General features: G+C 35.2%; 1 protein-coding gene across 3 annotated transcripts in view; it reads right to left on the bottom strand.

Moving 5' to 3' along the window:
- Positions 1-17,623, bottom strand: part of LOC145686482 (uncharacterized) — a 168,902-nt gene that overhangs the window by 54,109 nt on the left and 97,170 nt on the right. For all 3 annotated transcript variants that reach the window (XM_081759833.1, XM_081759832.1, XM_081759834.1), the window contains 2 exons: positions 3,939-4,071; positions 240-431 (listed from right to left, as the gene is read on the bottom strand). In XM_081759833.1, the coding sequence (XP_081615959.1) occupies positions 240-431; positions 3,939-4,071 (325 nt within the window). The remainder of the gene's footprint in view (positions 1-239; positions 432-3,938; positions 4,072-17,623) is intronic.

Genomic DNA, 17,623 nt, shown 5'->3' with positions numbered 1-17,623 from the left:
GGCTCACCTTGTCATTTCTGGGATTAACATATGTAGTTTGAAAATGAGTGTGTGACAAAATAAGCGCTGTTTTCTGCTGTGGAGAATAAAATTGGAAACATCTCAGTTATAGCTCACTTAAATCTCGAGAAGCGATCAAGTACAGTATGTTATTACAATACCAGTGATAACTTCTTAAAGAACAAAAAGTACACAAACAAGTGGAAGTATTTCTGATATTGTTTTCTATGATGACTTGCCTTTAACTCCTTGCTGTCGCTCGTAAGTATCACAACTAGCTTCGTCACAGTAATCCGTAATAATTGGCTCCTTCTCATTGATATAATCAGTTGCTGGGTGTTCCTTATCTAAAGAAGGATTACATTTCATTCCTGACTCACTGTTTTCATCTCTACTCGAATCCTCTTCATCTGAGGAAAGTGTTAAACAAACTGCAAAGAGAAAGAAGAAAATTTTATATGTACACAATTTTAAATGGAAATTGCGAATTACAAATATGTAAAATAGAATTAAAATCTTAGGTTTATTTTAATTCTTAAGAGAGAGAGAAGAATATTCCTAGTCCAATGTCTATTTAGTTCATTCATGTATCACTGTAGAGTTGTGCAACATATTTGGAGTTTATATACGCGGTAGTGTGAGGTTGTAAATGTCGAGACCCGAAGATAAGGATATAAAAAATTACACAAATTATAGCGTTAGAATTGCATAGAATTATCTCATGAATTGGATGAGGTCCTAGAATAACGCAATAACACTGAAGAACGTACACTATAAGCTCTTTTGCAACACATTTTGTCATGTAAGCAGGAGAAAATATTATATTCTACTACACTCTACTCTTTATCATATAAGGAGTCTAGAGAAAAGGAATGGAAAACAACAGAAAAGCAGCTGTAAAGCATCCAGGTAGGTTCCATCTGTATTTCACCTAAGTACCCTGCTATACATAACTGGATCACTGAACTGGTTTTCAGAGTTTAACCGGTGACTCAGTACTAAAGCACCTACCCATCTTTAAACAAAAAGTCGTTGATTCGATCCAGGCTATGGAGTTCATATAAGGAAACGTTGTGTTTATGAGTTTCTCAGAGTTCTTTCATTTCCACTCACTCTCTTTATTCTATATCTTCACCCATCATCTACTTGAAGTGATTATCCAACACCGTTTGTGAAATTGAGTGATACACATAGTTTTACTTCCTTCTGACTTTGAAGTTATTAAAAAAAGAGGTATTTAAGTGGGTACCGAACTAGAACGAGTACTACTCCCTAATATTTTTAATTTATTGCACTAACTTGAGAATAATTCCGGCGGCAAGTGTACTGCGAATCAAGTACAGACAGAATAAAGATTCACAAATTATGTTTAAGTCCTGAAGTAGTGTCATGCTGCTTGATTATCTATTAATATGTATTATCTTTCACAATAACAAAATGTATGATTTTTCGAGAGATAGTGTCTTTTACCCCTTACTATGAGAATGAAATTGGTACGCGCACCTTTCTACCGCCTCGCGATTTAATTAAAGGTTTCAAACGTCCTTTTTTTTTTTTTTTTTTTCCATTCACTGATCAGGTAGGACACCAGCAAAAACAAAAGCATGATTACAATTCTAGGTGTGATTCGACTTTTTTTCTTTTTCAAGCGAAGAGGATGAAGTAGAATTTTACAAGCATAAAGACCGTTCTAGATGTTTCAATTAATTAATAAAGGTGTACAGCTGAAAACTAAGTTCTCTTCCACTACAGTCCATAAACAGCTCTATAGTCAATGAAATCAATCAGTTATTTGGTCAGCACATTGGCTTCACTATATTTGTTTCTGAAACCAAATACAATTAAGTTTTTAATCCTTAAAATTAAATACTCATCTTTAGTTCTAAACAAAACAGAGAGCATAGAGATATGTAAGAAATTTATTTTTTAAAAACGTGAGCATATGCTCCATTGTCCCCAAAAATTTCGCTTTTAAGGGGAAAAAGGGGCAAGTTTCAAATATGTGGTGAATATGTAAGTGACATCGGGGTTGTCTGTCTAATCATCAGGAGAAAATAGGGTAACCGTTTAAAATGAATTTTTTTAACCTATTTAGAATGTACTAGGAAGTGATTAGCTGGCACCGTCTGGAATGTGACCAAACCTGGATACAATTAAGAGGCTGGCAACTAAGCATAAATATAAATTTTCAAGTGGAAGTGCGAACAGGGAGAGTATTCTTTCTTTCCTCTTCATGTTTTCACACAGACCAGTCTTTCATTGACATAATATGTACCAGAATTTCGTTTAAAACGAAGTGTCTTCCCTTGACAGTTAAAGCAGGGCTAAGACGCATTTCAAAGAACGTCTCAAAAAGTATCGCTTTTGCTCTTTCGCTCTATTACGTTCAGTGGTGACTTAGTGAACAAGTGGTTGTTTCCTATTATTATTATTAAAAAAAAAAAAAAAGTCTAGTCTCATACATAAACGAAATCCACAACTGTAATTTTTCTTCAAAGATAAAATATGATTACATTTGTATATATGAGTAGTAACTTTTTCTTTTTTCAAAAATAAAATTAATAGCCACAATAACGGAACAGGATTCATAAATAAATCAATACGAAATCTTACTCTGATTCTAACACACGCCTTCACATTTATTCCTTCAGTGAGGTATTTCGCCTGTGGTTTAATTGGTGTCAGCAAAGGTGCCTATAACTAGGTTCTCTTAAGGTGACCAGTATTTTAACTTGGAAAAACAGGGCGCACAAGAATAGGGGGACGATCGGAAGGGGTCTGTAAAGCTCTGGTTCCCATATTGAATTGGGCGGCAGCAATGTTAAATTACAAAATATACAAGCAACATATTAAAAATTCCAAGCACTCAAGCGAATTTCAAACTTCCGGGTATAGCATACATGAAGTGAAATTAAACTTTTTAGTTTAACGTCCCATGGTTTTAGTTTAATGTTCCTTTGCGCTAAATGAGAGGATGAAAATAGCTCTATACACAGTCATTTTAACGAAAGAATATATAATTCGCTACAAGCATTTATATTCACTTACGATTCACTTCATTTTTGCTTTAAAACATGATATTTAGTCGTCCTACTTGAAACAGAAAACACAGGTACAACGACTAAAACGGGACTTCTGGTCACCTTAGGCTCTTTAGATTTGACTGCCGCTCGAAAAGGCGGGATTACTGATCGTGTCGCTAATGGCAAAAAGTAGTCTCACGCTGCAAGGGAATAATCAACGTGGATGAGACTGTTGGAATAATTAATGAGGATCATATTATTCAACTTTGCAGTGATACCAAACCAGGAACTATCAGTGAGTACCCAGTTTAAACATACTCGATCAGTGCTTTCCAACCGGTGAGTCACTGAATTTTACAATTTAAAAATCATGAAGCAATTAATTATTAGTTAAAATCAATTTTGAGACTGTACAGGTCACCGTCTCCAGCAGCAGCAACAATGCCTACTACTACATGTAGAGCCACTACTTTATAGAAATTTATAGGCTTACACTATCATAATCAAGCAAACGTGTAGCGATGTTGTTGGTGTTCAGTAAAGAATGTCCTCGGTCAAAAAAGGTTGGCAATCACTGTACTGGACAGATCACTAATGGGATTACGCATTGACTTTGTAACACTATTGACTACTTCGGTAGATTTTCATCATTATTCGCCTTCGATGAGTATTGTTAACCTTACTCATTCGCTACTGATTGTTACATCGTCTACAGTTTCTGAAACATAGTATACATAATGAGATGAAATATGTAAGAGTAAGCACAAAATTTAGGAATCAGTGAAGTGAATTTATTTCCTAGCATTTTTGAGTCCTGTCATTACTATTAACATTATAAAAGTATATATACCATTGTATTTGCATCATATCTACCGCTATCTTTAACTGTATTGAATATACTTAAGTTTTTCTTACCTGGTTCCTCATATGCTTTGCTTCGACTACGTTTCGCTGGTTTCGAAGGGTTAGTTTTCGTATTAGCGGACGCATTTCTCTTTCCACTATCACTGGTATTTCCGTCCGTCCTGTTGGGCATTTTATAAAATTTCTGTAAAGTAAACGAAATACCTATTTATGGCACTACACTATTTCTGTAAAGTAAATGAAACATTTTAACATACTATTTATGGCACTAATCTACATTTTGCTATCAATTAACACGTGGATCTTATTATTAGGATATATTCATATCAACCCTATCTAAAGAAAACTGTATTTTAATATATGTACACGCCGCACTATTTATCTTGATACGCCCTTATAACTTTCAAACTAATGGACAGAAAAAACCCTGAAATTTTGTGCTATACCAATACCAGCAGAGGGACATAATTTGGCATATTCTGTGATACCACAAGGTAACAGTGTTGCCAACCCAACGTTGTTTTATTTTTTTAAATGGCACTACGTCAGATGATTATACATTTCAAATCTGCATGCTAAACGAAAACTTGAAACACTCCTTTAATATTCAATGTTGGAAATTAAGAATGTTCCAGTATCACAAATATCTAGATTTTGGTGGCCCCTAGAGCCGTAACAAATTAAGTGAGACAAACGCAACATGCGCACCTAAAGTCCTTTTATGTCTTACTATGATGATCATATGACGTGAACAAAGACGTACATCAAATATCATGAACAAAGACACAAGATATTGAAAATCTGACTTTTTTTTTTCAGAAGTCTTTATCTCATATAACTGCTCACACAAGTATCTCATCCACTGCATTGATAATTTTCAATAGATGCGAAGATGACAAGGCCATTTAAAACATTTGATATCTCAAACCTGTCTGGAGATAGGTAAAAACTGTAAGTTCGTCACACTGATAAAAGTTCTCTAATTCCGATACAAAACTGTATTTATATCTACCAAAATGTCTTTTGTAATGTTACAGAAGCAAAATAAATCAAAAATTGTTTTCAAAAGTTTCCACAAATACGCCATTTTGAACAATTTATCAAATTTTACCTTTTTTTCACATCTCCCGAATGGTTTGAGATAGCGAATTGCTCTAAACAGCATGATGATCTTTATGTATATTGAAAATCATGTACACTCATGTCCAAAATTATTGTCGCATGTCTATAAATATGTTGTTGTAGGAATATAATTTGATAACGAATTCGTCCGGTATTTCCTATGATGTTAGTATGTGTATAATCGGCAAAAACATGTATGTGGCAAGTTTCATGTCAACAGAGCAGTAAATAAGAACAATAAAACGAAAATAAAATTTTCATGTCCATTTAGCAACACTTTATTTTTCTCATTATAATTTTCGTATTTATAATTCTATTCTTATGAAATTTACCACAAATATACATTTCCCCATTATACACATAGTATCAGTATTAAAAGTACCTTGCAAAATCATTATCAAAATATATTCTTACAAGAAGACAGTTATAGATATGCGATAATAATTTTGGACATGAGTGTACGTACTTGGATGTGATACTTATCTAAACATTTTATGGAAATAAAGTCCCCTAAAAAAAGACATTTTTAATTCCTTGAAATTTTGTTTCTACTTTTTCAAATACGATATGATGACCATAGTTTTCGAGGCACTTTGGATGTACAATATCCCGTCTGTCTCACTTTCGTAATTACTGCTGCAGAACCCTCCAAAATTTGGTAATTGTTTTATGTTTCAGATGCTGTAGCATCTTTAGTTTGTAACACTGTTATGACAAATATGGTACTCTAAGATTTCGTTTTATATGTAGATTTGAAATATGTAATAGACTGAATTAGTGCCATTAAAAAAAAAAAATATATATATATATACAACTTCATGAAAAAATACAACTGTTAACCTGGTGGTATCAGAGTATACCCCTGTCGATATTCGCATGGTACAAAATTTCAGAGTTCTTGTCCGTTTGTTTAAAAGTTACAATGAGTATCCACATAAATTATCCACCTTGTGTGTATTTCCATAAAAAAGAAAGAAAAAAAGAGAGAAATACAGAAAAAAACACTTAATGATTCAAATAAAAGTAACAGAAAAGAAAAAAGTAATACGAATACTAACAAATGCAATGATTTTGAAAAACATTCCTCAACTTTATTTTGAAAGTATTAAATGTTTCTGCATCCTGCCTGTATTAACTGAAATTCCATGGTAATGGTGTGATCCGGTGTAACAAAATGTTTTATTGAGCTTAAGCCGTATAATATTATGACAATACTTTCCATAATTTGAAAAACGGAGTTTAAGATTATGAGCAAACGCAGAGCACCTTCTCTGGGTTGAACTCAGTTTTTATTATAATACATACTTTCTGACACTACGAATGAGAATTATTATAATACTCAGTTTTTATTATAATACATAGTGTCATTATGACACTACGAATGGGCCAATCTGTTTTGAGTTATTATATCCAGAAAGATTATTTTGCAAATATTTTCAGTTATCACATATTTTTATTCGGCTTTAAGTTTATGTTTCACGGCCATATACAAAACTGAAACACAATGAATAAGAACGAAACATTTTAATTAACCATTCCCGCAAGTCCGTATGAAATAATGATGTAAGGATTTTGTCATTAAATTTTATTTATGAATAACAAAGAAACATTCTTTTTGTATCCTTTTTGTTTTGAGCATATAACTGTTCAGTTTTAACGAATACCATTATACAGTATAAGGCAGTGTTTCTCAAAGTGTGGGTCGCGAGAAGTTTTTCCTTTCAATTATGAAAATTTTATTTTGATGGAGAAACATGTTGTAAAGTACTATTAGGAAAATGAAAATTGGAAGCATTTGTTAATGAGTTGTAGAGTAAGTGGTTACTCAAAGCCCTGCCCTATTGTATAGTCAGTAGAGATTCTGGGTTAGGATGGAAAGAAAGTGAGTGAGTCAAAATCTGTCACAGGGAAGGGCATTGCGTCGGAAGTAGGGTTAGCTCTTTCCATGGAAACACATTAACCATCTATGCGCATGCGTATAATTTCATATAATAGATAAAGTTATTGAGAAAGAAATTTACGTTACACTTGCTCTATTATCACCGACTGATATTCTCCTACCAATATGGCCACTATGTTCAAAAAATTACATTACAATATGATAAAAAGAAACCAACTACATTTTGCTTTATTAAAATAAGCATCGAGCTTAACTTTGTAACATTCGTGGTCGCTCGGGGTGTTTACAACATTCTAAAATAAATTTCATGTTAATCTTTTATACGGACTGTTACTGAACTTACTGGAATAAATACACCTGTCTCCTTGTACTTCCTGATAGCAAATTTGGAAATTTAATGTTTGTAAAAACAAAATATCTTTAATTTTTAAAATGAGTAGTTCAATATTCTTTAATTACCTGGAGAAGTCTTGTGGAAGAGTAACACTGAAAACAACAATTATGACTGTTTCTAAACATTTCAAACATTCGTAATCGAAAAGAAGTGAATCCAGACGATTCCGTAATTTCTGGAATATCCGCACATTTGGAGACATTGAAAGAAAATTTTGAATGTTACTTCCTTGAAGATATGGAAAAATGTAAGCAACGGAAGTGGATTGCAAACCCATTTGTCAGTGGCATTTGAACTTGAATATCAGTCAAGGCTGATGAAAAACTAATCATCCTATCACAAGATAGCTCACTCCATATGAATTTCAACCCCAAGTAACTGGCACTGTTTTCGCTGTCCGTTCCGCAAACCTATCCACACAACTTTCTATTGAAGCTTTGAAAGTGCTACTCCAATTTAGTTCTTCCTATTTATTTGAAGCTGGGTCTACAGCAATCGTGGAGATAAAGACTAAATATAGAAACCGACTGCAAGTGTCCAATTCCTTGCGGCTGAAAGTAACTCTTATCAGCGTGGATATCAATGCAGTTATTAATAAATATCGAAAACAAGTACATGCATCGCATGCGTCTCATGATGAACAGCAGTACAAATATTTTGCTATACCATAACTTTTTGTGTATCATGTATATTTTTTCCTATTTTTTAGTCTAGGAAATAATAAGTTATAGATATGATTTACAAAATTTAATTGCTTTGAAATACACTACCATTACGTAGAATGTGAATGTGTATTTGAATAAAAGTAGGTGGGCCATAGAATACTTTATTATTTAAAGTGGGTCGCAGTGACAAGTTTGAGAACCACTGGTATAAGGTGTATATTGCATAACTTAAATCAAGAGATACAATCACTGAAAACAGTTACTGAAACAGCCTCCCTCTCTCTCTCTCTCTCTCTCTCTCTTTCTCTCTCATAAGTTGTAACTTAATTAATGTAACAAACGTCGGGAGGTATTTCCTGACACCGTGATACGCAAAAACTGTCCTATGAACATATAGCATATTGGCAGAGTTATCGAAGGCCGAAAGCGTGGAAACAGTAACTTCGAAGAGGTAGGTATCGAAAACCAATCAACTTTGAGATAGCGGTCTAGGAAGTCTAGAGGTGACGCTGGTGTTCGATACCTAGATACTAGGTTCACACACAGGTGGCGCTTGTGTTCAAGATGCCTCTGTACAAGAGTGTGGTCATAGTGCTGCAAATAGTGAATAGGACAAGTGGTAGTGCTAGACTAAAACATGTTATTCAAACCACGAACAGGCCGACATGCTATTCATGTTCGGTCGTGCAGATGGCAATGAGCGTCAAGCAGCACGACTCGATCAGACGCGTTTTCCAAACAGACGTCAACCATCATACAAGATGTTTGCAGCAATTTATCGGCGCATATGTAACAGGGATGCTAGTTGACTCCGTCGTGTACGAACACCTGTTCTGGACGAACATGCATTAGAAGCTGTGGACAACGAGCCAGGTACGAGAAGAAGGAACTTAGTCGTAAAATGCATATTAGTCACCCGACTGTGTGGCGTGCGTTACATGAAAATCCCTTGTACCCATACCACCTGCGAAGGATACAAGGACTGACAAGCGAATTTCCAACCACATGGAGCATTCTGCCAGTGGTTCATTCAGCAGGCCACTACCATCATGTGTTTCAGGCATCAGGACTGTTCACTGATGAAGTCACTTTGGAACAATGGTATTATCAACATCCATCACACACTCGTGACATATGCACATCGCTATAGTACGGTTGTCACTCATCAACAGTACCAATTTGGCTCCAGCACAGTGTTTTGGTACACCTATGCACTATTTTCACTCCTTTCTCACAAAAATGAAGACGTGTGGTGCCAGCACAGCTCACTCCCAACTACATCATAACGGACGCGGGATGATGGGCTCTCTGGATTTTTGGAACTTTGTTCCTGGGTTCCTGAGCTGAGGAAGCAAACACCTGATCATTTTGGCGATTGACACACACTTCAATAGTGGACAACTTCTCACGGGTGAACAGAATCTGCCTGTGTCGATTTTGCACGTACCGTCGAAGCAGGTGTTTACTTTTACGCTTCCTTTGCTTCATCAGAGTGGCGGCGTCAATGTGTCCCGTTGACCGTCGGCAGGCTCAAATGCCGATATCATTCCTGAGTAGCCTGGACATCGTTCGCTTGGAGATGTTCATCTCACGGGTCATTACTGTCTGCTTCCGTACGGGATTTCTCCTCACACGCGCCGTCATTGCTTTCACAGCTCCTGGAGTCCTTGCACTTCGTGGTCTGCCAGTTCTCGGGCATCCTGAACAGACCCAGTATTAAGGAACCGCTGGATGGTGCGGAACACAAACACGTGACAGATGTTAAGTTTTCTTCAGTGTTTTAAAAATTTCATTCGCTGGTTTTCCAACTTTGTGTAGCGGTATCACTGCTACCCTACTTTCGTACTCAGCCCATTCCACCCTGCCTGTACGGGTTACGTGTATTCCTATCTACAACAACACTCTCAATACATGATTGCACTTTTCACCGCCAGATTCGTTCTTTCTACTCACAACAGTATTGCAGTCTCTGGTACTTTTGTAACAGTATTTATGGCACTTTCCACCGAACACATTCGAGTTTAATTGTGTCACCTTGGGTCCGTTCCTTTTCTCTTTGTCTAGTCTACTCTTGATAACCCCGCTACTTATTCCTACCTCTTCACATTTCAGTATAATTTCAATGTGACAATGACAAACGAGCAAGCTATAGATCTAGCGTTTACTATTCCGTGCTTTCCAGAGTCAGATATTGAGATAATCTTGAAACGTAAGTCCGTTAGTATATTTTTGGTTAGAATAAAGGAACCCCAGGTTGCTGACCATATGCAAGTCAAAATACACTGGAAGAAAATGAAAAATGAGTGCGCAGAAAAAAATGACGTAAGAACACCATATAATCACGTTGGTTATAGGGATAAGGCCGCATTTCCGTTGTCAAATATTGTGGAATGCAATCTTTACTGAAAATCCTCTCATATCTTCCTATACCGACATTACCATACGAGCTTCTCATCTTGGTAAACAATGGAACTATTCTCCAAACTTCTACAACTCTGTCTCATGCCCTTACCAATGGCCATTCTTTTCCCTTATCTCTTCCCGATCCCACTTAACTATATGAATTTACTCCCACTTCTTCAACGGAGAAATACTAATTCATTTTCAATCTATTATTCTGACCTTAGTCTCCCACCATAGAAGGAGTACTATCCTTTAACATACTCTTACCATCCTGCCAACCAAGCGAACCTACATGTCAAAACTGGGACTTGAGATTCCGTTGGTCTACCTACCTCAACGACACAGCTATATATCCCGCACAAATATTCAACCCAGCCTCCAGATATTTCTTCTTTACCCTTTTCCCGTGGACTCTTCCTCGAAACGTGTATTTTTTTTAAATAGTTAAATACAGTGCGAGGCCGCAATGGCTCAGTGGTAGAGCGTTCACCTCTGATGCTAGGGATCCCGGGTCCGATCCCAGCCCCCGCCAAGTGAACTTTGTGGTGGACAAACACCGTATGTGTGGGTTTCCTCGGGGTTCTCCCGTTTACTCCCACTTTCTTCATTCCACCATTTAATTCATTTCTCATCATCACTGTCTCCTTTACCCTAGTCGACATAACCGTAGGACGTAAAACTCAAAAACTTCATTTCATTTTTTCACTTAAATGCAGAGCAGGTAACCAATTCATTGGAATTTTCCCTCTGAAACAGAACACTAACTGAACGGAAGCCTATCTAGACCCTGCACATAGAGTGCAGTATCAATATCAGTTTCGCAGATATAGATTCTATTAAAGTAGTCCTAGCCACAACACGGACTTACTACAATTCTGGCGGTAAGTAGTAAAACCCGCTGAAGACGAATTTCTTCAAACATTCTTCACAGTAGTTAATCTTAATGAATATGTATTACAATAATCCTATGGAATTATTAAATGACCAACATCGCGGTCTATAAATGGATTTTCTTGTTCTTAACATTTAAAAGCTGTCAAAAACCCACAAGCCCGGTAAACTTCGTGGGTTTACTGCTTCAAGGTAAAACTAGTAGCCTTACAAAACACACTTTTGCCTTCCGAGAATATCATCTTCAACTATATGTCCAGATATTACCATCATTTTACAAAGGTGAAATAGCTAACAACCTACATTCTTCCCCGAACACTATGACTCACAGCCGTGAATTATTTCAAACATATCATGACCTTTAAACCAAGCAAATTATTCCCAATCCAACTCGCTTAATTAGTTCTCAATACGAACTACTTCACCGGCAAAAAAGAAGACACCGCCTTCAAACCAAGTATGGTCATCCGAACGATCATGGCCTCAAATCTTTATAATACGAATAGACTGTGGTGTCGTTTAGCCGGTTCGACCAAATCGGTTGTTAAAATTTGCCAATTTCCCGGAACAAGCTGATAAAAGTCTCTTTTCACTGCTAGGTCGAGTGCTTACAAAAAACGAATTATTTTCGAAAATCAATATAAAGATTCTATGACTTAATCCTGGTCATTATTACTTGGAATAAATAATAATAAAACATATAGTAATAATATTAATACTAAATATTATTACTATATACACGTATATTATTATTATTATTATTATTATTATTATTATTATTATTATTATTATTATTATTATTATTATTATTATTATTATTATTATTATTATTATATGGTAATACTATTATATTATTAATATAATAGTAATAATTAGGGACACGATTTTTTGGTGACACGCGAAAACGCGAAATTATCAGTTTTGTGCGAAAACGTTGTGTACCTAAAATATATACTTTTTCACCATTTGTTAGGCCATATAACGCTCGCGATTAAACGCAAAATTCTGTCGAATTAGCGAAATTTGCAGCAAGTCCCGATATTCCACGTAATTTACTCAAAAGTGACAATTTTTCAACGCAATGTGATGAAAATTCTCATTTTTGAGAAAACAGACCACCATGAATTTTTGAAATTTTACATGCGAGCTCCAAACGGTATCTACTGGTAAAGTGGATAGTGTGGAAAGTGTGTTGCGCGGTATGCTAAATGAGCATTCAGAAATCGCTGGAAAATGTCTGCAATTAATGTACACTCCTGTCCAAAATTATTGTCGCATGTCTATAAATATGTTGTTCTAGGAATATAATTTGATAACGAATTTGCTCCGTATTTCTTACATTTTTAGTATGTGTATAATCGGCAAAGACATGTATGTGACATTTCATGTCAAAAAAGCAGTAAATAAGAACAATAAAACGAAAATAAACTTTCTTGTCCATTTAGCAACATTTTGTTTCACTCATACTAATTTTCGTATTTATAATTCTTTCCCTATGAAATTTACCACAAATATTCATTTTCCGATTATACACATAGTATCAGTATTAAAAGTATCCTACAAAAGCATTATCAAATTATGTCTTACAAGAAGACAGTTATAGATATGCGACAATCATTTTGAACATGAGTGTACATATCAGTTTCGAATATTGATGTGGAGAAGGCTCCCTCTTCTTACAATGACATACTTATCGACAAAAGAACAAATTTAACACCAGAAAACATTGAAACAATGCTTAAGTGTTATTTGCATAAGTAAACTGTGAACACTAAAGTTATTTTTTTCTACTAATGTTCTCTCTGTATGTGTTTTTTCTTTAAATGATACTTTTATTCAGTGAGGATGCTTAGGGTTGTTTTTTAAAAACTCATATATTGTTTGATATAGTCATGCATAAGCTCATTTCATGGTGATTAATGAGTGGAAATTAAGGTGAAATAAAATGTAACTAATTGTAATTGCCAAGGAAAATGGTGTTCTTACATTGAATTTTTATTCAAGATTTTATCCCGCTTTACGCGTATTTTTTATAACGAAATTGCGAATTTTTATTTACCACAAAATCGTGTCTCTAGTAATAATATTATATTGATCATAGAACCTGTTGTTAAATGCTCTGAATGACACTACGCCTGGAATAAGATCTCGGTTCTTTAACGCAGACACATTTTCTGTAATAAATCGTATCTATATTCTACAAACGAACTGCCTACAAAGAAGTAATTTCTATAATCTCTCGACAATAAGTCCCTTTTAAATTTACTCGATCCCCTTCTACGCACACCGTCACCTTCCTTTACGTGAACGTGAGACCTAACAATGGAGGCCTCCGAAGGGAGATACACGTGAAACCCACCAACAACATGCTCTCATATTCCTTCAATATAAAATGTTCCTTATCTTCAATATTGGCCATTCATGAAGCACGCATCTGCTATATTATATCATCCCATCAAAATTACCTTAACAGGTATCTGCCATAATTCAGAAATGTAATTTTTTGATCTTTTGCCCTTCTCCTTACTCTGAGTACGAAAATTTATTAATATTCTCTCTCTCATGTACTAGTCTTTTTTTCTTTCTTTTTTCTTTTTTTTTCTGAAAATCAAATCTCACAGATAGCTACACGTGTTGTAAACGAAACGAAAGGGAGGGAAGTTCGCCGATCACTGCACTACTCTTTCACCCTGTTTCTAGGCAACCAAGGACACTGACTGTGCGTTGACGGCAGCTGAGGATTGAATCTTCTGCCAATGATTGTTTCTGTTATGACACAGTAGTGTATGATTAACAGTGGTTGTTTTGGTTTGGTTGTTTCAATGTATGTTGTTGTTAGTAATTTTTCCGAATTACTAATGCTTGTTAATTGTGAATAGCCAGTGTGTGTGTTGTGTTTACAACAGAAAGATAAATATGACGACTGAAAATGCTGCAATAACATACAGAAGTCAGTCACAGGAAACGATATAGCGCACCGTGCTTTTCGAAGGCGAGAAAGGAAATAAAGACCCCCCCCCCTGTTTTTTTACGTAGAAGATGCTCAAGTGCACTTCGAATTTTTTTGAAAATCAGTGAGTAAACTATTATTCGCGTCATTGTAGAAATATGCGAAGACACTACCAATATTTTTTGGTATCATTTACACGACATACATACACATACACACACACACACACACCCCTGTTTGTCTACCCTACAAAAGGCGTATGCGAGCTGGGCCATAGGAAAACCGAGTATGCATTCATATCTGCTTTATTAATGGAGCTATTTTCCTGATACGCTCCCAAAAGTTGCGTCATCGATAAAACTACATTTCCAGAGGCACCAGAATGCAGTATCTCGTCCTTGACTGGGTACGTACAAGTGAGCACCCAAACCAACTGGGCATTTGCAAAACGAGTAAATGTAACAAACGAAGACACTAACAAACAAAGATATTGTGTGTAAAATGTGTAAAATGCGAGTTCAGTGAGTAAATTTGAGCAATGCAATTAGAGCAATTGCTTTAAACACTAGTTAACTTTGTTACAAATGAAACACATGGAATAATGCTGTTGACTTTCTTGGGTCCTCCAATTTTCTTCCACATTTCCTTTGCACCAATTATTTCATAATCTTTCACCCTCATTAATCACACGTCTATTATAAGCTATAGAGTATAACCAGGGATGTAAAACTAAAAATTTCATTTCATTTCATTTCGAATGGAATAGCGCATTGATTCAATCCCCCGGGGAAGTTAGTTTGTGGTGGACAACATCGTTTCCATGGGTTTTCTCGGAGTACTCCCATTTCCTTCCACATTCTCATTCCACTAATTATTCCATCACCATTCACTTGCCTTAGCCATCGCCTCCCGTAACCTAACGGGCATAATCCTGGGACGTTAAACTGTAAGATTTCATTTCATTTTGAAATGGAATGGCGAGACTAAAGTAGGGTTATATCTGTTATGAAGGTTATTGTTTCTTTCTGCACCGAGGCTGTATGAGAGGGAGACCTATAGTTCAAGGTGGAATCCGAACCACTATAATAGTTCAGATTTTATAATTGCTTCCATGAGACAATGTGACCGAAGAGACACGTGCCAGCTACAAAGCCAGCGGGAGAACAATATTATATGCCTACAAGAAACACCGAAACAAGATACATTATTCATATCAGGTGGGAGACCCAGGTTCCCCGCGGGAGCTCATGTAATTCGGATTCCATTTTAATCAGTAGGTCCCGTCTCATATAGCCTCACTGCTGAAAGGGACGTTAAACAGAAAATCAACTTAACTCAACTATTCGTACCATCGAATTTAATATTTTTGTTATAACGTCGAAAATGAAGTACTAAACGTCAAGAACACTGCAAAATAAGATATAATATAAAACAATAAAACGAAACAGGCAGTAAGTTTAAAATTGACAAGGAAGGATTTTAAAACGTTAAGACGTTATCATGTTACTTGCATTAACACTTAGCAACAACACACAAATATACTATTATACTATTGAACTAATATACTATTAGTTCATATAATATGACTAATATACTACTGAACGTCGTAATCTTGCATCACTTAAAACTTCTGTTGCTCTGGAATATTATTATTTATTTGTCTAATCGAATCAATTTATCTATTTTAGTATTTTATCCGTAGTAACTATGAAACAAACCATAGCTTATTCTAATACGCAATGTTTTCAATTTTAATGCGAATGGTTAGCAAAAATCTATGCATTCACTTTTTTGACAACTTTTTTTATCCGTCTGTCATCACATATTTACAGTACTCTTACACACACACACACACACACACACACACATATATATATATATATATATATATATATATATATATATATATATTACTTCGGTCTCTCCATGAAATCCATATATTTGCTCCCAAGGGATTCAACTGTTAATTTAATGAGAGAATGTCGAGACCATTGGAATCCAAAATTAGTGACCAACAAAACTTGATCCCTGGCTTCTACGTATGCACCATTGTTCTCTCGGTTTTCTGTCCTACCGGCTTGCTTCAAAGACTCACTGCCCTTACGAACTATTGCGAAACTCAAATGCTACTAAATGATTCATATAAGCATTATATAACTACCTATGAGATTTCGTAGTTGACTTCCCAACTTCATGGAACAAAACCTAATTGCAACATCCTATTCATTAATAATAATAATTATTATAATATAGAGATGCAAGGCCTCGGAAAAAAACGGCTTTTTTGAAAAAAAAAACTCGGTTTTTTCTGCTTCGCTTTTTTGCTTGGGAAATTTTGGGCTTTTTTCAAAATTCTGCTTTAAATTGATAAAGCAGATTTTGTTTCGCTTCTCTATAACACAAAAAGTCATTTAATTAGTGGCTGATGCCGATAATAATAAAAAACCTCGAAAATAAACCATGAATTTCGAAAAGATATTTCAAACAATTTTACTTCTCAACATATTTACATTATGAATTCCAAAGGATTAACCAATGTATATAATAAGAATTTTTTTAACCTCCTATATATAAAAGTAAGCAGGGTTGGGAAGAACCATGGTTGTTTTTTTTGGCTTAAATCAGGTTTTTTGGGTTTAGATATTTTGCTTTATGTATTTATATTACATTTTGACGGAAATAAGTTTGTTTCGCCTTGGTGTTATTATGCAACAACAGGGTTATGCTGGAAGAGGTCGCATAAGCTTAAAGAAGTCCGATCACTAAATTTCTTAAATAGAGAAACTCCCATCCTAGCCATCAGGAAAATTCCGTCATTACTCTAAATGTAAAACAAAAACGGAAAAATCCTGTTATTGCTTTGCATGTAAAATTTAAAGGTCAACGTATCATAATCAATACGCTAAAACTGAGGTATTAAATAACAAATTTAGTACGTACATATCATTGAAAGTCCAATCCAAGCTAATGTTGGAAGCTACGTAGGCAATCGATAAATTATGCCAATTTCTATCAATATATTTAAGCAACCTTGGCTTGTTTATAAAATAACAGGCATTCAGGCATGCAGAAATATACAATTTCGTTTCGTTTCGTATGTTCAGGCTTAACATCCTTACGTAATACCGAGGTTATCAAGGAGAAAACTCGCTTAAAGTTACATCCGAACCGCTACTTTGTTTACGCATGAAAGAAGGGTTGTGGTTCAACCGAGAATTGAACATGGGACACCTTGATTAAAAGGTGAAAAGGAAATAAAACTAATGCAGATTGTTTGATGTGTGAAAACATCACCATGAAGTTCACACGATTCGCATTTTTCGTTCTTTTTATTTTTTTGGTTTAAACCAGTTGTTTATTTAAGAAAAAGAAAAAAAACAGCTGGTGTAAACCAGCCAACCCTAAAAGTAA

Source organism: Thermobia domestica, chromosome 5, assembly GCF_964235325.1.
Source record: "Thermobia domestica chromosome 5, izTheDome1.hap1.1, whole genome shotgun sequence".
NCBI lineage: Eukaryota > Metazoa > Arthropoda > Insecta > Zygentoma > Lepismatidae > Thermobia > Thermobia domestica.
This window is presented reverse-complemented; position numbering and strand designations above follow the sequence as displayed.